The sequence below is a fragment of the Lonchura striata genome, chromosome 3 (assembly GCF_050655825.1).
Source record: "Lonchura striata isolate lonStrDom1 chromosome 3, ASM5065582v1, whole genome shotgun sequence".
NCBI lineage: Eukaryota > Metazoa > Chordata > Aves > Passeriformes > Estrildidae > Lonchura > Lonchura striata.
Window position 1 is genome coordinate 25,018,458 of NC_140705.1, and position 24,654 is coordinate 25,043,111.

Here is a 24,654-nt window from a genome sequence, read left to right on the forward strand (position 1 = left end):
GTCCACAGGCCAACTTCTTGATTCTTACCATTAGATTAATTATAACTTTATCTGGAATGTCTTCAGCAATTCCAGCCAGCTGCTCTTTGACTATAACACAAATTACATTTTGTGTTATAATAATTTTTCAGAATCAGAGATTTTTTACTTGCAAGAGCAGAGGTTGAGGGCTTTCCAGCTACAGTTTAATGCCAGCTCTCTGGTGTTCCTGTTGAACCACCAGATCAGAAACTTCCTAAGCTTAGGATAAAATATAACATCAGAAATTTCCTTCTTCTTAACCTCTGCTAAAGATGAGTTGTACTTCCAATATGAGATCTATGGGACACACTCTGACTGCCAACATATGTGTGTGATAAGGGCAGCAAGAATAAACCCAGGCCTTCAATTTAATACAACTACTCGGTTTGAGACATTTTTGGGAGAATTTTGAGATTCATCCTGTTGCATAAAAAGCTGTCTCTGTATCTAAGATTAGCTTCCTAAATTAGCTTTTTAGTTCAAGTATTCTTACTCCAATTTTAAATATGAAATTACCCTGCAATCTGTTCTCACAAACACCATCATCTTAATTGAAAGTAGCATCAGAACATATTTACGCTTGTGCTGAAGACTAGCCAGAACAAATCATCTAGAAGACTGTTCCATGAGGAATTACAATACATATTTTCCAAAATGCTTACATAGATTCTACATACACAGCCAAATTACTAACCAATACTCTAATACATATACATAAACTTTACATCCTCACACACATATACACAATAGTATCAATTTAATTTTAGTTATTTTTTTAAAATCCTAAAATTAATGTAAAAAAAACCTAAGAAAAATTTTCTCTGATAATTCTAAAGTACTGCTAAGCTCAACAAAGACAAAGAACAGGTGTTCTTTTGCTACATCTCTGGTGAAAGCAAAGAAAAGGGAAGCCATATAAATAATTGATATCCCTGATATCAGATTTGATTATGATAAATGCTTGAAAGCTGAGAGGCATAAGAATCTTTAATTTTTAACCCACATGTTATTTTTCTATTCAAAGGACCATATCAAACTGAATGCTAAAGTCTTCCTGTTAAAAGTATGCAAGTGTTCTTGATGACAAAACCCTGTGAGAGGGCTGCCTGCCCCACCACCCAGGACAGGTCACTTTCCACTTCTCTTTGGAAAGCAGAAACCCCAGCCAGAACAGAACCACAGCACAGGCTGGTGGCCAGAGGCACAGGAGGACATAACATTAAGGACAGGGGAATGTGGTGTACATTTCAAAGACACTACACAGCAGAGCTAAAGTTTGTATGGCCCCAGGTCAATGCCCACACTCTTTTCAACATAAAGCTCAAAGGATGTCCTAATGTGCACGTATCTGATTTGTGGGGTGAGAAAATATCACTATTTCTGTTCTGTCTGTTTTTTCATCCATTAGATGCAAGATAATTTTGTTATCATGCTACTCTGTCTCTCACAGCACACATTTGCTAACCTTTTGTTTGTTTCTTATGCTCTGAGGTTTCCTAAGTATTACAAGGACAACCATCTTCCCCAGTTTATCTTTCTAGAAATCACAGACAGTTCAGAGATGAACTCACACTGGATATGAAAAAACTGGCACAGGGCTGTCAAAACAGAAAAACCAGCAGTACACCTTATGCGTCTGTCTTAGTTCTGCCACTGGCTGGCAATCACTGTGAGGATTAATTATTTAGTACATGCTGTGCCAGTCATCCTGGTACAGGGCAACATAATAAGGAACTTCTTCCAATACTCTGAGCAGCAGATGTGTGTCTAAAATGCTGTATTTGGACAACTGATGTATGTTCACTCAAAGCATCAGATCACTTCCTCCAAAAGGAGCATCTTGTGCTCCTCAAGAGATTCTACGCTGACACGTCAGGAAAAGCTTGGAAAATCACCTCCCTCTATCACTTGGGCAACTCTTGTCTCCCAACACATATAACTAAATCTTTTAACTTACAACAAACAAATATAAGTACTTCATTGCTCTTTACTGCTACATTCAGTCTCCTTCAAAACACATAGTGCCACAAAAACTGGATGCAGATGGGAGTCCCTGACCCCAGACTCCAGCATGTTAGACACTTGAGAGATGATGACCAAGAAGATGGCTGTCGCCTCCAAAAGCTTCCACTTGGATCCCCACACAGTCCTGCTTCTTCTATAAAATTCCCTGCCCCGCCAGGCTTGCCCTCCTCCTCTGTGAGCTCCTGTCACCACTGCCAGCAGTTTGCCTGACTGAGCATGATTCAGCTCAGTCACATACCTAAAGGGCTGGTTTATGTTCAGGGGCTATGCCATTTGCTCTCCCTTCTTCTCCAGAAGAACTAATGTTTGCCTAGGTCCTGCTGGCCAGTCCCCCACAGATGTCTGTGCTGAATACATCTCAGCAGTCCTAGATGCCAATGCTTAGCAAACCAAACTTGCACATCGTGATCTCTGGTTTTGCCATCAGTCACCACAGAAAACAAACCATCTTCAATAGAAAACCTATTTCTTGCAATTTTTATTTACATTATTTGTCTTGATTCTAGAACAAAATCTATAGTTTCACAGACTAATGGCTGCTTACTTTTATGTGGTAGAAGGGACAGGACTATCACTTTCCACTACTGCAAGCAAAACCAGCTCAGTCTTGACAAGGATGGACAGGAGATGCACAGGTCACTCTCCAACACTGTCATACCCACCTCTTAGTAGAGCCTGTTGCACTAGGGCAAGGTGTAAGAATTTTAAGTTAAAAAAAAGTAGATTTAAACCAGATATAAGGAAGAAATTTTTACAGTGAGGGTGGTGAAACATTGCAACAGATATCCCTGAGAGGTAGATGTCCATCCCTGGAAACATTCAAGATCAGGTTGGAGGGGGCTCCAAGCAACCTGATCTAGTTGAAGATGACCCTGCTCATTGCAGGGGGCATTGGACTAGAGGCCTGAAGTTGTGTCAGGGGAGGTTTAGGCTCGGTATTAGGAAAAGTATTCTTCATTCAAAGGTGCCTCCACTCTAGATTCTGGTAGTAGGATTCTGGTGGTAGGATGCTGCCTCGCCAGCGAAGTGGTCACAGGACCAAGCCTGACAGAGTTCCAGAAGCGTTTGGACAATATTCTCAGGTACGTGGTGTGATTCCTGGGGATGGTGCTCTGCAGAACTGGGCGCTAAACTAAATGATCCTTGTAGGTCCTTTCCAATTCAGTTTATTCTGTGATTTTAAAGGTCTCTTACAACCCAAACTGTTCTAGGATTCTATAATGATTCTACTAAAACAAGAATCACGTCATTTTTTCTTGATTAGAAGTAAATGCAGGAAAACAGGGTTGTGCCCATTTCTGTGTATACAGTGTGTGCCCGCCCAGCATACACATAGATCCCTCAGACTTTCATGTTAGGATGTAGTGTGCTCCAGACCAGCACCTAAAATGTATGGAGCACATTCTCAACTGAAATGGTGTGTGAAGAAGCAGAAAAAAATGTTAATGTGCTGCAGAATCTAGAGTGGAGGCAAAAGAGACAGGAGAGAATATAATCAGATCAAGCAGGAACAATTCAAAGCAACGCCCACGTACTGGAGGCCACCAGGAAATCCTTGAGGCAGGTGAGGTAATCACTGTGGCCCTGGCAAGCTGCATGATTGGAAACAAGGTTTTGTGCTCACTTATTTGTAAAATTGATCATTTTTTTACAGGGTCAGGAAAACAGATTACTATAATAATATATCTGCCTTTAAAACATCAGATGTCTCCCCTTCTATATTATAATTAAGCTGAACTGATCACTGTGAGAACGTAACAAATTAGACCTTTTCTTATGGTTTCCAGAATAGGCAAAATTAGAATCAAATCTGAACCATATTTATTTTGAATAACTGAAGTTCAGTTGTCAAGTCCTCATAAAATCAGTGTCATTACACAGGAGTTATCAAGAATTATAATATTACAGATCCAGCTGAGGCTGTTCAGACCACATTGCCTGGGAAAGTGCTTTTCAAGTACTGTTCTCCTTGCTTCTGGAAGAAAAGTTAATTAAATGCCCAGCCCAGATGTAAAGCCTTAGTGATTTTTCAAAGGAAAATGGGAAAAGGCTCAAAAGTTAGAACTGTAAGGGAAACTTAGAACTGTTTAGCGGGGAAAAAAAAGGGTCAGGCCTTAATTACCACTGAGGTCACAGCTAAGTCCAAATGACAGCTGGCACAATGCCACTGTGAGTTTCACAATAAACTTCTAATTCATTCTTTAAGAATCTGAGTCAATGCCCGTGGGAGAAAGAACTCATAGAATGCCAACTCACTTCAGTAACAGTAAAACAATTTTCACCAAGATAATAGATAAATAGTTAAGAGCTCCTATGACTACAGTGTTCCACAGTAAATGCCATCAGCATTCAAAGAGATGAAAAACTCCTGAGGCCACTGTTGATATCCTGACACCCTGATGAGTTTTACTAATGTTTCATCTTCTTAAAATATATTTAAGCTTGTTTTTAAAGGAAAACTTTTATTTAAAATTATACTTGTGGGGGAAACAGTTTTCTGTAAGTTCTGAGAACATGCATGTTTTAGCCCTTTCATCTTAAAAATTAAGAAATCACAGTGGCAATTTTTACTGTATGATAACAAATCTATGCCATAAGTAAGGAATAAAAAGAAACCCTAATACAAAAAGTTGTATTTGTCTACAAAAATAAGGATTTACTAGCCTGACACATGCAGCATGATTTATGAGAAACACTCAAATTCTGAACAGGCTGTAACAAGAGTCATGAAGCATGTAATTGTCAAAATATGAGATTTGTCAAAACATTCCCACGTGACTGATCTGCCAAGGAAATTGCTTCTTCAAAAATCTTCATGAGTATTTACTTTACAGACTTCTGACACTCCCCCAGGTACGATGAGTATGGCTCGAGACGCTGCAGGCCCACTCCCCGCCAGGTAAGCTCCCCCAGCGGGGCAGCGAGGCGCTGAGCTGCGCTCCATGGCCAGCCTGGTGCCACGCCGAGAGACCGGGGAGCCACAGCTCCGTGCACAGCGACAGCACAGCCACAGCCTCCCCGGTCCTTCATCTCCTGCTCCAAACCCCAGACTTACTGCTGGGAAAAATCCCGAACTCCTAACACACACCCTGGTCACAATGCTTCTTTTGTACCGAGTCCCATACTACACTCATTCTGTTAAAAGTAAATAAGCGCACAGGTTTAATGATGAGGATTGGATCTCCGTGAGGAGCACGGAAGCTGTGTGCCAGAGCTTCGGGCGGGCAGGGCGCGGGCAGCCAGAGCGCCGGGCGGTGCCCAGCACACCCACCTGGTCCCCAGCACCACCCCGGGCACCCCCCAGCACACCCCCCTGGTCCCCAGTATCCCCCAGCACACCCACCTGGCCCCCAGCACCACCCCGGGCACCCCCCAGCACACCCCCCTGGCCCCCAGTATCCCCCAGCACACCCGCCTGGCCCCCCAGCACCGCCCTGGGCACCCCCCAGCACACCCCCCTGGCCCCCCAGCACCGCCCGCAGCCAGGGCTGGCGGTGAGCTGGCACGCACACTTGGGCCAGGTCTCTTCTGGCCTCCTCCTCACTTGCAAGCAGAGTCTGCCAAATCCAGTTTTAGGCCTAGTGGTGCCACTTTTTTTCCTCTCTTCTGTTGGGCAATCTAATAACCCACTCTGCAGGGGTTATTTCTTGTGGTTCACAGAAAATAGACAGTTATTTCTATTATATTCAATTGTAATTTTTCTGTTTGGATATGTTTCTGGATATACATTCTCACAAATAGCATTTGTGATGATTTTATTAAGGAACATTTAAACAAGTCTCCTTTACAGAGTGAGTTCAACACCTCTGATCTTTGCTTATAGCAGATGTTTTCTAAGTGAAGAGTCATCCTTGATTGCATCCTTGGATTCATCCTTCACTGTCTCCTCTGGCCAATGCTTTACACTCTATTATCATGACAACCATAACACCCTTCCTTGTGTTCCATCCCTCTAACAGCCTGTCCTTGTATATAAAAGTTCAAATCAGTCACTTCTTTTTTCCCCACATTAACCTTCACATTTCTCCCAGACAACTCAATCATCCATTACTTTCACCTATTATATTTTGCCCCTGCCCTCAATTATTCCACATGTCTCTGGATAACTCTATTGATCATAAAATATTTATATGGATTTAAGGTATAAATATACTCTGGCTCAATTAAAAAAAATAATACGGCCATTGCTAAATCTTGCTATATTTTTCTTAACTTCCCACATTTTTTGTTTCATGAAATGTGTTCCACTACTTTCCTAATCCCCAAATAAGCAAGTATGCAATCAGAGATATAATCTTACATATATACCAAACAGTAGGACATAAACACACACATTGAGGAGTCCTTTTGTGGATTTCAGTAGATGTGTGATATTTGAAACAGCATCATTGTACAGAAGAACTTTAAGTAAGTGTCCTGAATGTCACAAGTCCTTTTCACTTCCTACAGGAAAAGAAAATTGGCTCCATTAACGCCATCACAAAATGAGCCAGACTGGGAGGGACCACAATGGGTCATTTGGTCCAGCCTTCATATTGGGGTCACCCAAGAGCACATTCATGGCTCTTGAATATCTCTAGTAAGGGAGACTCCACAATCTGTTCCAGCACTTGGTCACTTCACACAGCAAAAAGTTCTTCTTCATATTCAGGTGGAAGTTCCTGTGTTTCAGCTTCTGCCCATCTCCTCTTTTCCTCTTTGGCACCACTGAGAAGAGCCTGGTCCATCTCCCTAACACCCATCCTTTAGATATTCATACATATTGATGAGTTCCCTCTCAGTCATCTCTTCTTGAGGCTCAACCAGACCAGCTTCCTCAGACTTTCCTTGTAAGATAAATGCTCCAGTCCGTAAATCACCTTTTTTATCCCCTGTTAGACCTGCTCCAGGAGCTCCATCTCTCTCTCGTACTGGAGAGCACAGAACTGGACACATCTCAAAACATTTTGACCAACAGGCTGGAAGATTCTCTCCAACCAGCATTGATCCAATCACTCAGGATAGCCCCCAGGTGCCACTCCAGTTATTTATTATCATTATCACAGCACTACCCCCACTGCTATTAATCCTTGGCACAGCCTTGGTTGTCTGCTTGTAAATTTGCATATTGGCATAAGCAAATCCACCTCAGTGGAGCCCCTGCAGATTCACAGGCAGAAATGCATATTTACTAACATAAAATGCATGTCTACTCCATCACTACAATTTCAAGTTCTAAAACATAAAATCACAGAGATGTCCAGCAAGTTTTAGAATCTACTACACTAAATTAACCTTCATTTTGTGGACAGCTCAAAGAGAACATAAAGGGCTGATGCCACATGTAGCTTGTCACGTGAGGTTCCATGCCACTCATACTCCCAGCCAACAACACTTATTGCACAAGTTGTGATTTCAAGGCACAGCATTTCCATCTCTTCCCTCTTTAGCACAACTGTAATTATTTTAGGTCTTTCTTCAGATGAATAAACTTTGTTTTGATGTTTTTGTGTATAAGACTAAAAATATTTATAAATTTCAAAAACAGCTAAAACAAAGAAAGTGTGACTCATGATCAAGAGGATTTGCTCTCTTGTAACATGTTCTCCCCTTCAAAAATATTTTATTTACAAAGGTATAAATGTGATAAACAATTAACAAAGAATATAAAATAAACATCACTAAGCTTCACTTTACATGGCAATCATCTCAAAGAAGGCATTCTCACTGGAACTGTAGGATTAATGCAGATTGAAATCACTAAAGTAATAAAAATATAAGCTTTGCTAAGGCATTTTGCAGTGATCAGCTTCAAGGCTCAAAAGCTGAATAATACTTCACCAGAGAAGGGTTGTGACTTACAAAGCTATCATAAAATAGTAAAAGTGTAAGTTTAGAAAGTACAGAACAGATCACTCAGTCCTGCACAGTTTGGCTAAGAAACACTAAAGATGTTTCTCTAATTTATTACTGAAAATCCAAATGAAGGAAATGTAAAACACAGTACAAATGCTTCAGTGTCTGACTACACTTACTTGGCTTTACAGAGAAGGATATTTTTCCTCACTAATCTTTGAACTAAATCTCCTGTAAAATAAACTGATGTTTTTATTGTCCCTTCCCCTAAAGTTTGACCTCAGAAATCATGTGTTCACCAGCCTCTGCATAAACACTTTTTACATACTGAGGACACGTTATCATGTCTCCCTTCAATCTTCCTAGCTTCAGACTAAACAAACTCAAATTATCATAACCTACCCTTGATCTTTCAAGAAAATTTTTCTTACTGCTTTGTTAGAGATGTCTACAAACCTCCTGTCCGTGCAGAGATCAGAAGTTACACAGCCAGGCAGAGTTTCACAGCCACGTGCCCACATGTGTGACCATGAGAAAGCAGAATTACAAGCTGCCTTCTTGTCTCCTAAGCACCACACTGCCCACAGGCAGGGTGAAGAGCTAGTGTGTAGCTCCTGGAGCTCCCTGGGCATAAGCCAACACAGTCCAGGGCAAGCAATGAACCCTGTAAGGTTTGTGGCAGGGCAAGAATGACAGTTGTTGCTGACATGACAAAAGGCTGGAGCCAGAGAGATGTACAGCCAGAGAGAAACAGGTGTACCCTTACCTGCAAAGGTAAAGTCACAGAGCTTCAAACCTGACTTAAAGATGACGTACATGAGGGCAGCAGGCACTGGGATGCTCCCTCTCAATGGAAGGTCCTTGCTCATGGGTGTTGCCTCCCAGAGCCAGGTGCTGCTGCTGCAGTACCTGGCAGCACCCATGGCAGCAGCACCTGATGGCACTGGCTCTTCCCACCAGCAGCTCTAGCTGCAGTTGCAGCTGTTATTAATGGCAATACCCCAGCAAGCTCTGTTATCCTTTCATTCAAATTTTGTGACAGTAATCTACTAATGAGACTACAGGTGGTAGCATGTAAAAAAGTTATAGACATACCATTTGCACCACTTCCTCTTTGTCTACCCACTTTCAAAGATCAGATGCTACAGGCTCTCCTGGGAGAGAAATCACTCTGCAAGGCCTGTGACTCCTCATTCTTCTCCTTGGGAGAGAGGTATTATGCTTACTGTAATTCTAGAAGTCCCCTCTCTGCTCTGTGTTGTAAATGCAGGTACTTACCACAGCTCTGAATTCTTAAATAGAATGATAAAATGTTACAAATCAGTTTGCTATTAACTGTTGGATAAATAAAGCTGTGCAACAAGAAAATGTAGCTTATCCAAATATTCTTCAATCTCCTGCTTCCTTATCTGAATTTCACCCTCATCTTATTAAAACATATTTCAGCATTTTATAGAACAAAGAGACCAGAGTAATTCAGACATTTCTACATTGGTCAAAAATAGTTCTCTTTTTCTATTCCTTGATAATGTATCCATACCTCTTTTTTCTTCATACTCTGACATAATTACAGGGCCTTTCTCATGTGATCTTCCATGTCACATTAATTCATTATGGACTTTGTACTTCTGATTTTACCCCACATTGTTTTATTAACTTCTTTATACAAACCTTTCGTCCTGCTACCCTTTTTTCCACTTCTTGCACAGCTCCTTTGTATTTCACACACCTTGAAAGCAGCAGTATTTTCTATAAAATGTCTCCTATCTGTTCTGCCTGGCTGTAACCTGCCTTTGTGCCTCTTACACAAACACTTTCAATAACTGCCAGATCTCCTGCATTTCTGCCTGTCCTGTATTATTTCCCCAGGGGATTCTACCTGTTGCTTTCTCCAGTTCATTATCTTGCTATTACTTCTCACTTCTCTCTTTCCTTTGAAAAGTGAGCCTGGGATTTACAACAACTTGCTTCCAAATTACCTTCCTTTTTTAAATTTTGAAGCAGCCCTTCCCAGCCAGTCCAGACCTATCTAACAAAGCAGCTTCGATAGTGACTTTCTGAATCTGGCAGGCTGAAGGTCTCTCTGGCTGACATTTCAATCACAAAAAATTGTCCACACCAGAGGCAGCCACCTCAACTCCTGCAGCAGGCAGGGACCAGAACAGCAAGTGTTGGGAATAAGCTTGGGGATGAGCTGAGCTGTAACACAGAAATGCCTTTCTTACGTAGGCTACTGAAGGTTCCTTCACATGTTTTCAAATGCAGAATTCCACATTGTTCCTCCTGTCAATTATAAGAATAAATTCTTTTCCCCATTGCTACACAGTTCTGTCTTTCCAATGCTAAGTTAGTGACCAAAAATCCACCATCAATTTTCTTGATACAGCTCAATGCTTCCAATCAACAGCAGTCATACTGCCATTTTTCCTCGGCCAGAAGCGTGCCACAGTGTTTCACTACACCCAGGTCTCATCACTCTTTGTGTTTCCAACTTGGCCTCACCATTCCTGGCCTGTACTACATGCTGTCAAATGTAACTTACCAGGGAGGAACTGCTTGAAGTATGCAAATGTAATGCTAATAACATTAAACTTGGCTCAAAACTAACCCTCACCAAAGGAAATACACTCCAAACATGCCTGAAGTAGGTAAAAAATACTAACGTTGGCTGATAAAATATTATTCCAATTAAAATCAAGGTACTTTAAGTAGAGGAGCATTGTGAACACTGTGATTGCCTTTAAATGTCCCTGTTCAAAGCATCAAATGCCTTTAACAGAGAACACATTTCCTTACAGGAAAAATATTTTTATTCTGATGCCTGCTAAGATCCTCATGCAGTCACACATCTACACTACCTCAGGGTAAGCCTCACTTTCCAGAGTATATCAAATACTGCCATAGAACAAAATACTCAGGTAATATTTATGATTAAATGTTGCTCACTGTCTGGAGTCCACATACTGGGGCAAAAACTGCTCCCACTGGAGCCAATGGCACAGTTACATTAACCCAAAGGGAGCTAGATCAAACCCTAGTACTTCTAAACTGATACATAAATTATTATTAGATACAGATACATCAAAAGTATATAGATAAAAATAAGCCCATGAATAATTTAACAATTAATTAAAAAGTCAACACTTAATTGCAAATGCTAGAATTATCTCCTCAATCTCCAAGGAATAAATAATATTAAATAAAATCTATGCTGAGAGTTAATTGTAAACAATGGACTGAACAAAAAGAATTAATTAATACATTAATATATTAAGTCTATAATAGGAAGCATATTGATTCTAGTAGTTCTAATTCATCAGTAGTCATTGCATGGCAGACTTAGTTCTCCTTATACTCATTATTTCATATAAGAGCACTTATATAAACCAGTTTCATAAAAAAAACAACACACACAAAAGCATGTGCTCAACTGGTTCAATAGGGTTGCATGCCATAAAAATATCAATATGCTCAAGCTATCCTTTATTTCATGCATATTTAATTTACTTGTTTCAGTTATTCTCTTTCCTGATCCCAATTAGTCATGAAGTCTGAATGCATTAAAGACGATCAAATGGACTTAAAAGCTGTGACACAGTTTTTATTGACTTGAATTTGCTTATTTCTTTATTTATTTGCTTACTGGCAGAGAGATTTTTGTGATGCAATTCATCATTATCCTTTAAAACTTTCTACAATTTCCTCCTCTTTTGCAGCTTTAAGTTGTGGGTTTTGTCACTACTTTTCCTCAGTTTCTCGGTTACTTTACTCCCTCATCTAAACTTTAATAAAATATCAAAAAAGTCCCCAGTTTGCTTGCTGAGCTGCTTTGCAAATGGCTACAGATCATACTAAGCAGTCTGGTTTACCTCCAAATAGAGGAATTTTGAAAAACTGTGTACCCAATCAATAAATTACAATTGTGCATATTTCCAGGGAAAACAACAAAAACTCCTTTACACCATTAACTGATGATGTTCTTCAAGAATTGTTTTTGTTAATTTTTTTAGAAGGAATATGTCTGAAAGAAAAAGCACTTCAAGACCTTTTAGAATCAGTCCTGAAAATACAGCAGCAAAAAAATTTAGGAGAAAAACTGAAATATTCTTCTGTCCACTCATAAGACAGTAGGCATAGCTAAACAATTGAATTCCAAAATAGAAAAGGAAATACTGATACTTTAGTGCACCCAATGCCTAAAGCAAGCTGAGGACCACATTGAAGTGGAATTTTATGGAAGTTGCACCCAACACAATTTTCAGCAGCTGTCAGAATAAACTGGAAGGAATGTATACAAAGCTCATTTCGATGCACCAGCACAGCCAGGAATCGGTCTTAATTTATTGAACAAGGTGGAGGGGGTGGGGGGAAAGCAGCTTTTTCTGAGTGTGTTTCAAAATCAAAAGGTGTTAAATTGAGAATTTTTTAGAAGCTCCTACCATTAGGCTAACACCAGGTCCCTCATCCTTTAATACCAATGTAGAGCTACAAAGTACTCATTTCTAAAACAGAGGTGGGGAATTTTAAATTACATTTTAACTGCATGGCTGAAAGAGAAGATACTGAGAGTAGTGCTATCTAAAATGATAACCACTAGTGTCAGTAAAGTGCCAGCTTTCAGCAAGGAATGCCTGTGCTCCATCAGGGATAGTCAATCCTGCTGCCATTAAGGGCATACCTGAACATTTCACAAAGCAATCGACCTAAGAGGCAATTTGCAAACAGTGTGCTGCCTGAAGGACACACAGAAATCAATAACTTCAGGTTTCTATTCTGAATTATTCATTCAGTCTGTGCACAACAAAAAGCTGTTCTCTCTCTTGCTAATGCACTATCACTGCAAGACAGGACATGGTTTTGAACACTGGGCTTTAAAACAGTAGTTTTCAAAAGCATTTTGTCCTGCTACTTACAAAAGCCTTCTGGTTAATACCACCTTTTAAAGTGACTTTTGGAGCAATGAATGACTGTGAAGGGATGCTCCCATTGCACCCACCAGAAGCTTGTTTCTCCCAGTCTATGGTCAGCCAAGGGTCCCAAAATCCAACCCACACTGCAGGTTGCACCAGGGGCTTGGCTCCCTGTCAGTGCCATGGCCAGGACAGCTGTCCCTCTACAGGGAGCTGCCCAGGCACCCAGAGTGTGGCTAGAAGGCCAGTTAAGAGGCTCTCTACAACTTTTTCTTCCATGAAAAGCAAGAAATGTTTTCCCTTGAAGGGAAGATATTGGGTGTTCACTATACCACCAGCCAGTCTCTGCTCACCTTTAGTTCTATTTTCTGTACATCCTAAGTTCTAATAAAGAAACAAAGTATTTTAAAATAGCCCATTTAATCTCTCAGGACTAGACCCTGGCACTATAAAAATATTTTTTAATTGATTTGAAAAAGAAAATCAACAAAGATGAATTTATCTGCTTTTATTCCGTTTTCACCAACAGCTTCTTTTATTTTCTGACTTTTATCTCATTCTCCACCTGTGTTTCACACTTGCCTCACTGTTTCCTTAATTTTTGGGGTTGTGAATTCAAAGGATGTCAGGAAGAATTTCTGGGCTTTCATGGAGGCTGGATTTTAGAGGATCAAATGGACGCCTTAGAACCATGAGAACACTACACATGAATAAAACTTGCAGCCACAAATTTACCTGTTCTCGTCACATCAAGGGTTACTTACTGCTCAAGCAAGATTTAACACCCTATTTTTACAGCAGCAGAGTGAAACACTTGCTGGAAGCAGAGACTGCTTCCAAGAAAAGAGGAGATCTATACCCCACCACCACACTACACAGGCATGTGAATTCTCCCTGGAAGCTTATACTACAGCAGCAGGCAAGTCTAAAGTCCAATAATCTCACCTCTCCAGTCTGTATGTCAACAAGACATAAAAGATAACATTTAAACTGGAGCCACACCAGCAGACAGCAAACAGTAGCCTTAAGATGTCTAAAGCTCCAACCAGTTCTCAGAAAATCTGTTATCAACTCAAAAGAAAAATTTCATCATCAAAACAATTCAGTGACAGTACACTTGACCTTAAACTGTGGAATTCAAAAATCACTTACATAGCTGAATTTGGCAAATAACATATTGTGTACCTGTCAAAAACTAGGTATCTCAAGAACATGAGCAGGAAATATTTCTGCAATGACTATGTTTCTATTTTAGCACAGCATAACATAATATGCTTTACTGTTCAACTAAACTGACAAGGGACTAACACTGAATTTTAAATATTATGCACTTACACACTTTGAATCTAATGCAACTAGAGATGGGCAACAGACAGCAGAAGGGTAAATATTTATAGCCATCTTGTTGTTTGTGGCTACTCAGTAAATCACATAAATATAGAACTTAATTAGAAGAATTACAGTAGGCTTCCATGCCATTCCCCAACAAAAGATGGGAACTTGTAAAAGAATCATTGCTGCTAACCTAGAATAAAACCTCTTAGATATACTGGTATAAAAGCATGAAAATTCAGGACTCTCTCAAGGACTGTAAGAAAATAGGAGTTTAATTAGAATGAGAAAAGAAAGCACTAAATAAGAAAGGAAAATGCAAAAAGAGATGAGAAAAGAAAGGGGGGGGGAAAGCAAAAAATAATCAGGGGACAGAGAAAAGAAACAGGAGAAAGAAAGCTAAGAACATAAATAGGAGGGGAAAAAAGATGAAATTAAAATATAATCTATCCCCATGTCCACATGCATGGTCTGTTCTTTCCCAAGAACTCTCATAATTTTCATTATTATATTTTCCGCTTCTTGTTGAACCATACACATGACAGACAAAGCACACCGACTTCCTGTTACAGACAGTGGAGCAAAAGCATTTCCAGGAAAAAATTCATCTTCCCCTTAGGCAGATGTTTTAGTGGAGGAACATTTAAAAGGGCCTGTTCCCTCAGCTATCTATTAAAGAATTCTGGGTAGCCAGCTCAAATAAACCTATTGCAATGTCTGAAATGAGACAATTCCCATCCTGGCTTGTCTGAAACAAGATATTGGCAGTGAATGGGCAAATCTGAGTTGAATATGATTTGCATTAAATAGGAGATAGCTGAAAATGAGGGCTCAAGTTAGTGCATTGAGTAGGAGAGGTCCACTGTCTCTGCTAGAAATGCCCTCATTTACTGTGCTATTTTTCTAAACCCCCTCCACCTTACAGTACTTTCTAAATATGCCCTTAGGTCTTAAGACAGAGAATGTTTGAAAGATTGATTTTAATTTCCATACAAGTCACTGTTGTAGAAACAATGTCTAAGAACAGAAATCTGACAACTGTATCACCGCCTGCTTTCAAACTATTTCCACAAGACAAAATTGTGTTGCTACATAAATTCCAAGTTAATGGAAGAGCTACAGTGAAACTATATTTGTGGGAGCTAGCAACCCTTAAATTGAATTCTAAAGTGAGCAATCTGAGATGAAGATCAAGGCCAGCAATACACACAGTCAACACACCCCATCTGTCTCTCCTATCTGTGTCTATTCCTCTGCAATCACCCAGCCCAGAACTATTTGGAAATTAAGGCATAAGGCCACTGACCTTGGCAAGCAATGCAAAAGGATTTAAAGTGAACTCTTCACCCGCATTTCTTTATGGGTTTAGAATCTAAATCTCTTTTAAGCTACTCCCAAGAGGTTGACAGCGTGACAATGATGACTATGCATGTTTTAGAAATGTGTAAAATGAAGCTGTATAGAAATATCATTTTCAGTACACTACTCTTGGGTAAAATAAGGCACTATATTTAACTAATATTAAAGTCTTGCTCTCCAAGAAGCTTCAGATAGGCCTTTCTGCACCCCACAGAAAATTAAAGCTACATTTTTAAAATGCTTCTTTAATACACAAAAAAATGAGTAGCCTCTATAAACGTGAAAACAGTCACCCTCAATTAGATGAGGAAATGGATATTGCATTTTACTTCCAGAGTCTTGGCAACCTTCCTGGATGCTTTTTTTCCCTTTAATTTCTCTGATATATTCTACAATGGATACATTTCTTATATTATAAACATGAGGCAAAATTCATTAAAGGAAGGCTGCAGAACTGCCTTTTGTCTTTTCTCATTAGCAAGTAAAATTTTCTGCCAGGACATGGGGCCACTTGGATGTTTTAGGAATAAAAGGAGGAGGCTTCTGCACAGAAGGGGTCCCTGCAGCAGCTGTTTCTAGAAACAGCATGTTTCCCTTGGGTCTAACAAAATTCACAAAGGGAAACCCATTGGTATGAGCAGTTCTGGGACTCCAGACTCACCCTGCCCACAGAAAGATTGCATGCTGCACAGAGACTGATAGCAACATGATGGCTGATGGCTAAGTCATGATGAGAAGGACCAAAAGATCCCTCTGCAAGACAGGTCTCTTGCAAAAGACAAAATTGAGTCCAACTTCAGTTCCGAGCCTGGGTAATTTCCTACACCACACCATTCCCAAAAGCTACATACATTCCAAAACCTGAAAAGATGTGGGGAAAAAAAAGGTAAAAAAATGTTTTAAACATCCACAATCCTGCAGAAATTCTCTTTTGTTTCAGTGTCCAATATTGCTCAAATACCCACAAGAGCAGCCACAAGAGAAAAATAATTAAGTTGTTCCCTAAAAAAACTCTGTTTTTCTCTAAACATGAATACAAGGGGATCTTTCCAACAGTATTTGGACATTGCACTCATTCATTAATTCTCAACTCTGCCAATTTTTATTTTTACCAACTCAGATACATTTTTATTTAATGTGACTTTTACATGAATTCCACCTCAGAGTGAGGAGGAATATCAAAGCAAGTTATGTCAAGGAATTATACAATCTGTTTCTCCAGAGACAGCAAATTTAGAACTAAAGGGCCATACAGTAAAGGTGAACTCACAGCTTTTAGTTCTCTGTCAACTAAAATCTGTACCTTGTGTTAAAATAATATGCTCTGTCCCTGAAGTAAAGTTCACTGCTATTTGAAAGAAAGATACTGAAAAGTGACTTTTGCCACTGGAAAAGCTCTATTTCTAATCCATGAGCAGCATATCAATGCCACAGAATGGTCTAGTGATCTCTCTCTCAAGGTCATTCCCCTCTCCTCAGCATGTTCCTTCAAATATATATTTTTTTCATTTGCCTTAGCTGTGGTACTACAGCCATGACACACTAATCCCAAAATGAGCCAAGCCTTATAGAAAGAAATCAACTTGGACTCATTTTAATTTCAAATTCAAGTACTCCATTAGATCACCTTGGGCAGCATTTCAACTCCTCCATGACTCCTCAAAGACAAAGCACGTGCGTAAACCTCACAATTTAAGATCTTCCTTACATGTAACACAACTGCATGCTGAAATCAAACATGTAGTAAAAGATCCAATCACTGCTGTAACAGTCATCCACACATGGCAGAAATAACAACTGACCTTCATGAGATGCTGATTTATCCATTTTGTGAATGTCTTCTTTTGTACTTTGTCACGCTCATCTAAAGGTAAAAAGGAAAAACAAATGTTTTAACAGCTCTACAAATTATGTAGATGATTTCTTTATGAAGACCTTTATAAAATTAATTTTCTAGTAACTTTTAAAAACATATTAGCCTGTAAAAACTCCTAAATGTCTAATCAAAACAATAGCGCAGAAATGTTTTTTTCAGTACATCACAGCATAATATGAAAAAGTTTCTTGATGCTCCAGGTGTGTTCCTCCAGGGCAACAGCCCCTCAGGTATTATAGTAGACTACTGGTAAAAATCCAGCTGCCTAGAAGAAGTCAGCTGGCACTCAAAATATACTGAAAAGATCATGGCAAACTCTTAAGAACTATAAATGCTACTTGTGGTCTATATAATCAAATTACTAGTGTATTAGGCAATAGAAAATTTGGTGCAATATGAAAGCTAACTCTTTCAATCATTATGTTTTTCAACTGGCATATCACCCTTGTTCAAACACACAAGGGCTAGTTACAGCTTCAGTCAGGGAAAGGACTCAACCCTCTACAAAATAAACAGGGATGTTCCCTCTACAAAATAAACAGGGATGTCCACTAACCCAGATATGGGACCCAGCCATTGCCAGCAGTTTGCTCCCTGGCGTAGCATTTAGCATCAATGATTGCCCACAAAACACTGTAGAAGAAATAATAAATGCAATAGACTCAAGGTAAGAAAGCATCCCACTTAGGGTAGGGAGCACAAGCACGTGTTCTGCCAAGCCACACTGGAGAAAATCTAACCACCGCCCCAGCACAAGAGTTATCTCCAGCTACCTGAGCCAGTACAGCCAGTACAACTGCTACAGAGCCTGGCCAGACACCAGCCCAGAGCTCCCCAGGGCAGGAGTCACAGCATCAGGACTGGGACCACCTGCCCAAGCCTAAAATAGCAAGAGCCCTGTATGACACAAAATAACCCTTCCGCCCTGTACAACACAACTGCAGCTGTTTCATTGACTCAGGCTATTTGCAGTGTGGCTGAGAATGAGCTCAGGTAGCAAAACAAAATCCCTATGCACCCACTGCTATCACTAAAAGAACTGAACCAAATCCTGCTATTTTACATTAAAAAGTACGGCTTTCATGTTGGTCAATACAACAATTAATAGATTCAAATAAAGTCACAGAAGGTCTTTCATGGACTTTCAAATCTCTGTTGCGATACTGAAGTCTTTCAAAAGAACAAACCATCATACCAGAGTTTATCCTGGGCCAAACTGAGCACCATATGGGGTTCCTAACATTAGTGAGAAATGAGTATTGGGGAACAAAAGCAAAAAGAAAACAAGTAAAAGCCTGTGAAACCTTTGCATAGTCCTCTTATGTGACTCACAGACTTTCTACATGCTCATTCATATCTTCGCATTTAATAGTCATAGATACTCTTTTTTCTGGGTTTTTTTTTCCCATCCTTTTTAACACACCTATAACTTTTATAGCCACAGCTCACTGTGGCAATGAAATCTCCAGGCAGTATGTGAAGTGTTTTTATATGTTTGGCTTTGTAGGGAGGAGTTGCTGTTTTCTAAATCCTTTTTCCACACCACACAAGATATTCTAAGCTTCTTGCATATGTTTTTTTTTTCCCTACTTCACAGCTCTACAGTCTCTTATTCTACCTGAAGACCCAAATAAAGAGGAGAAAGAGAAACTAGAGAGCAAAGCTGTACAACTGGGAAAAAAAATCTGGCAGATTAAAAAATACCTTTTGCTATATTTCATATAGCAAACATTGCATATATTCCTTGATAGCCTTCATCTAGTAAAACACCATTTCTGAATTTACTTATCATAATAAGGTGGAAGCTTTGATTCAGTAAATGTAGAGAACAGAAAATATCAGAAATAAAATAATTCCAGAAACACTTTCACTTTTAACTGTTTCATTAGGAGTAGCTCTTTTAAAAAGAACGCAAAGTTTCTCAACTGCAGAATTTCACAATGTGTACAAAGTGTCTTTTTTACTAAGGTAATCCCCTCTAGTTTTGACGAAATATACAGAAGTTTACATTTTGGGAAGTGTTACTTAGGTGACAGTTAGAAAAACAAAAGGTTGAAAAATCCACTTTCTTGTGTCTTGTTAGAATATGAAGTCACTATTTATTTCTACTCTATTTTCAATTAAAATGCTCACATACACAAAAGAACTGATGCTTACACCTTTGGTCCTTTATATATACATATATAATACACAAACAGTCAGAAAAATTACAGACCCAAATGCATAAGACGAAAGCTGACACCTGTCATGTGAAAAACATCAGTATTAAAGGGGGGAAAAGGTCACCAAAGCACCGCAACTGTGATTTTAAATCTAAAACCCACATGCTCCCAGAAAAGCAAATGCACACTAAGAGAAAAAATACAGTGCCACAGTGTTCAGTGTGCTCAAGCTCAGAGCAAAGCACACCAAATGAAACTCCCCAGATGAAACAGAAAACAGGTAAATGACCACATAAACACCAGCTAAGGAAGGAAACCCATGGAAAAGCCCCTTGAGCAAAGCTTTCCCTGCAGAGCTGTGCCCTGTCCCGCAGGCAGCCCTGCCAGCCCAGCCCCGGGCTGCATTACTGACCCATGCAGCACATGATTCCCACCAGCTCTGCCTTCTGCTCCTTTCTGTCTTCACCACACTCTCTCATTCTGCCCTTCAGGACTTCAGAGCTTCCTTTCTTTCCAAGGAAAGGAGAGCCAAGGAGTGACCAGGGCTTCTCCTGGCTGACACAGAGGAGCAACACCCCTTTTTTAAAAAAACAGGAGCAAACAGCCCATGTGCCTTCTGAGCAATCAAAACTATGAGCTCTCTGGCTTTAACTCACAACAAGATATTAATTAAGGATCTGTGTTTGAGGGTTGTTTGTTGTTCTTCTTTTAACTTATAGGTGCAGTAATAGACATTTGAGTACAAATGTTGAGCTTTCCAAACAAGGAAATCTGTTTTTTTCCTCTACAGCAGTGAGCAGGAAGAAGAGTCACCCTGAACCCAGCAGACAGATACTCATTAAGCCAAGGTAATTTAAGAATGCAGGTGAAGCAGGAGTTGCAGGAAAAAAGCACATATTGTTAGATAATCTGATCTATAGATTATCACAATAAGCCCTCTGTGGTAATTAAATCATTTAATCTATTTTTCTACTTTTACCTGTGAACATTATTCTGATATATCAGACAAAATCAAAGTTTTTTATGCATTATGTGCCTGGAAAGTAGCTCAGTAAAATGTCACCAATATGAATAACCTGTTAAAAAACAGGCAAATAACTATTAAAAAACAATTACTGCCACTAAGGTCTCCTTCTGTGCATTTTTGTCATTCCTCATTTCCAAGCACAAACTCAGGAGCACAAACTCCTTCTAACACCAACACTCCCTTCTGCCAACCACTAAAAATTACATGGCTCAGAGCATCTGGAAATCAGACCAGTTTCTCTGGAAGTCAAGTTCACTATCAGGATTGCACCAAAGGCAACATATGGGCATTGATGCCTTTTCAATGCTCTCCTGGGGAGAATCACAGACCTGCTTAGGTTGGAGAAGACCTTTAACAACAGTTAAACTGCCACATTCACCACTAAACCATGTCCCTAAGTGCCACATCTGTAAGTCTTTTAAATAGCTCCAGGGATGGTGATTTAGTTTCTTTCCTGGACCGCCTGGTCCAACGTTGGACATTAGGAGGAATTTCTTCATGGAAAGGTTGTCAAACCTCAGCATCCCCTGGTACAATTTGAGGCCATTTCCTCTTGTACTGTCACTTGTTGTCTGGGAGAAGGGACTAAACCCACCTTGTTACAGCTTCTTTTCAGGCAGTTGTAGAGAGCAGCAAAACCCACTGTGAGACTCCTTTTCTCCAGGCTAAACACCCCCAGCTCCTTCAGCTGCTCCTCACAGGAGCTGTGCTGCAGACCTTCCCCAGCTCCATCACCCTCCCCTGGACTCACTCCAGCCCCTCAGTGTCTTTCTCACAGTGAGGGGCCCAGAACTGGACCCAGCACTGGAGCTGTGGCCTCAGCAGTGCTGAGTACAGGGGGACAATCCCTGCCCTGGTCCTGCTGGTCACACTACTGCTGACACAGGTCAGGATGTATGAGCCTTCCTGGCCACCTGGGCACACACTGGCTCATAGTCAGCCATGGTGGATCAGCACTCCCAGATCCTTTTCTAACAGGCAGCTTTCCAGCCACTCCTCCCCCAGCCTGTAGCACTGCCTGGGGTTGTTGGGGCTCACACACAGAAGCCACTGAGTGCTACTCTCCACCTCAAGACAAACCTCAAATCTTCTCTGAGCAACCACACCAGATGCCACCAGCTTGAACGAGCAGAACATGTCTCCACAGTGACATAAGGAAATGCAAAATGAGTGCAGGAATATAAACTCCTTATTGTTCAGATGAGCTGCCAATTTCTATGCTGCTTTCTTCATTCTAAAGGTGATAATATCAAAGTCTGGAGTTCCTACACCTAGTGACAGACTTAGAAAAAGAAATCTCCTTTTCTTAGGCAGCTTTTGGCATTGCTATGATTGCTTCTCTGCTGATACTGGTTTGCATATGTGAATGGCTAGATAGTCAACAGGTTTTTCTACATGTGCCCAGATACTTACAAAAGCCCTGATAGGTGTTTTTCCTATATTTATATCAGAAACCTCAAGTCATATTCATATATCTCACTTATATTTATACTCATATACAAATGCACTAGTTTTTCTATACGTATTGTTGCTATTTATTATACATATTGTAATGTTTAGTACTCATTTAGAAAACTGATGTCCATAGCATAGAAGAAATGCTACTCATTTAAGCAATAGTTATTCAATAATGTATTTCATGTTGTTGAAAATCCAGCACCAATTCATTCATAATTTTTCAAGCTCTGATCAGGAAACTAATTTCATTATAGGTTTTTCTCTGGTACTGCTAACATTCCTTCTGTAAGCTAGACCCTGGTGTCTCCAACATCACATTCAGAAAATAGAGCATAATAAGGAATGGTCTCTTGGGAGAGCATTTGTTTTAGGGCATTACCCAGAAACACAAAATATGTAAGAAACAGGGAACAAATCCAGTTCTCCAGTCTGTGCTAAAATGCCCTATATCTTGAAGGCTCCTGCTCATATAAACTTGATCCTTACTTCTCATAGGCTTTCCATGTCTATAGTCTAGACCAATTATTCATTCTTGCTCATTAATTAGGAACTGAGGGACATTCAACAAACTCATCACCATCTGAAACAATCTCCAGAAAGGTAAAATTTCAGTTCAAACAAGGCTAGTTTGAAAAGTTAAAGCTACAGGGTTTGTCAAAGGGATGGATTGAATAACCTTAATAACAGGTTCTTATATCTTTCATATAATTAGTGAGCATTCTTAATTATAGCCTTACCTAGAACAATTTAGGACCAAATAAAACAAAACTCCATTATGAAAGTGTACAAGTACTGACCAATGCTATGTACTGTCTGCTGTTGTGTCAAACTTCCATTAAGACATATAGCATGGAAAATATAACATACTTTATCAATGTCCTTCCTATAATAAAAATACATATATCCTTTTACATTAAAAATATCAAGCTATGGTAAGGTCCTGTAGAAATCCTTAGAAATACTGGAAAAACAGATTTAGAGGCTAGGTTTTGTATATTCAACCCCAGTACAGTAGTCAAGATAAACAAATCTACAAAGGTGATAATTGCCGGATCAAACCGGAACCTCTGCAATACTTAACCAATTAAAGTGACAGAGAACTAGAATTGCAATGTATATGTATTTGTCATGAAAACTTAGGTTGTTAGCTAAAGGATCTTTAAGTTCTTGTTATTTTCACCTTCAGAAGTCCTGGGCAAATATGACAGTTTTCTGATAGTAACCTCACATGAGAATCCAGCTTCTTCTTTGGCATTAGTTTCCTCTAACAGAATATTTTGCAACAGATAGTGCTTTGTTTTATATTTTAAAAGAACACTTCATGCATTTTAATGTATCATGGTGCTATTTTTAAATCAGCTGTTGAGTAGGAGACATCTGTCAAGCTTAAAAGCAACATTTTATATTTTACCCCCTCTTTTTTTTTTTTTCATTTCATCAGCTTCCTCTTGGATTTATGAAATCAGAACTTGTAATATTTTATTTATTTCCCTGTTGGTATTCATGTATCAGGACAGTTTAGGGAATAATGTCAGCAGTTTGTAGGAACTTGCCTTGGAGTCAACATCACATTATTTTTTGTTGGGTTTTAGAACTGAATGGAGGCCTTGTCATCCAGATAACAAAATAAGTGCAAAACTGGAGACAGTCTTGTAAGGTACACAGTTTAAATATAGAAGAAAGATAGTATGGGCCTGGATCAAGAGAGAGGCATGGTCCATATGTGCAAAGAAATAATTCAATCTCTCTCTCTCTCTATATATATATATATAATTATACATTATTTAATGAGACTAGATAGTGAAATCTAGATAAGAGATTTCAGGTAAGTTAATGATGGGGTTTCATTCTGTTGAAAGAACTGCATAAAAAAAATCCCAAGAGGCAGTAGGGTGGACAAGCAGTACACAAAGGATTCTTACACATAGGATATAGCCTACTATTTAAGAAATGCAAGCAAAAATGAATGTTGGTAGGCATTCATAATTAAGATACAAACTCTTGAAATGCATAATTTAACTGAAGGTAACTTAAAAATAATGAAAACCTAAACCCCACTTTTAAATTATTATTTATTCAGGTGAAAATATTTAATTTATCCTTCCAACTTTCTGCTTATTCCATCACTTCCACATTCATGACAAGCTTGAACCCCAACTCATCTGGCCTAGGGATGGGAAGTTTCAATTATCATTTATGTGGTCCACTCATACACAAAGAGGCATGGAAGATGCTGTCACTGCATATATACACAAGCAGCTTTTCAGAGAAAAAGATGAGGCACAAGGAGCTACTTTCCCACTGTGCTACTCCCACATATCTGAAACTTGCAGTTGATGCAGTGCCACAGGGGAAAGTTGGGTTATTCAAGCAAAGTTTCCATCAGCAACCAGAATAACCCAGGAGAAAATTCTCACATCCACAACATTTTTTATTTATGTTTAAATCTTTGAAGAAAACCTTGCATTATGTGCTGGTGTTTCCATCACTGGCAGCAATATTTTTAACCACACACCACCCAAGGATGAGAAAAGTCCCACTGGATCCTTCCTTACTGTTACCAAGACATTCACTTCCAGCTGCCATGAGAGAGGAACACTGAAATGGGGCTTCCCCAATGTTTCTCACAGTCAACTGCCACCCTCACAA

At 39.6% G+C, this 24,654-nt stretch overlaps 1 protein-coding gene across 31 annotated transcripts in view; it reads right to left on the bottom strand.

Annotated features, from left to right (window-relative positions):
* LOC110482163 (dystonin) overlaps positions 1–24,654 on the bottom strand; it is a 283,630-nt gene that overhangs the window by 181,284 nt on the left and 77,692 nt on the right. For 29 of the 31 annotated variants that reach the window (XM_085574702.1, XM_085574701.1, XM_085574705.1 and 26 more), the window contains one exon: positions 17,285–17,346. The exons of 1 other annotated variant lie outside the window; for it this stretch is intronic. In XM_085574702.1, coding sequence (XP_085430828.1) covers positions 17,285–17,346 — 62 coding nt within the window. Of the gene's footprint in view, positions 1–17,284; positions 17,347–19,932; positions 20,083–24,654 lie in introns of those variants that run through there. One more of the 31 variants, XM_085574695.1, reaches the window with a different exon arrangement.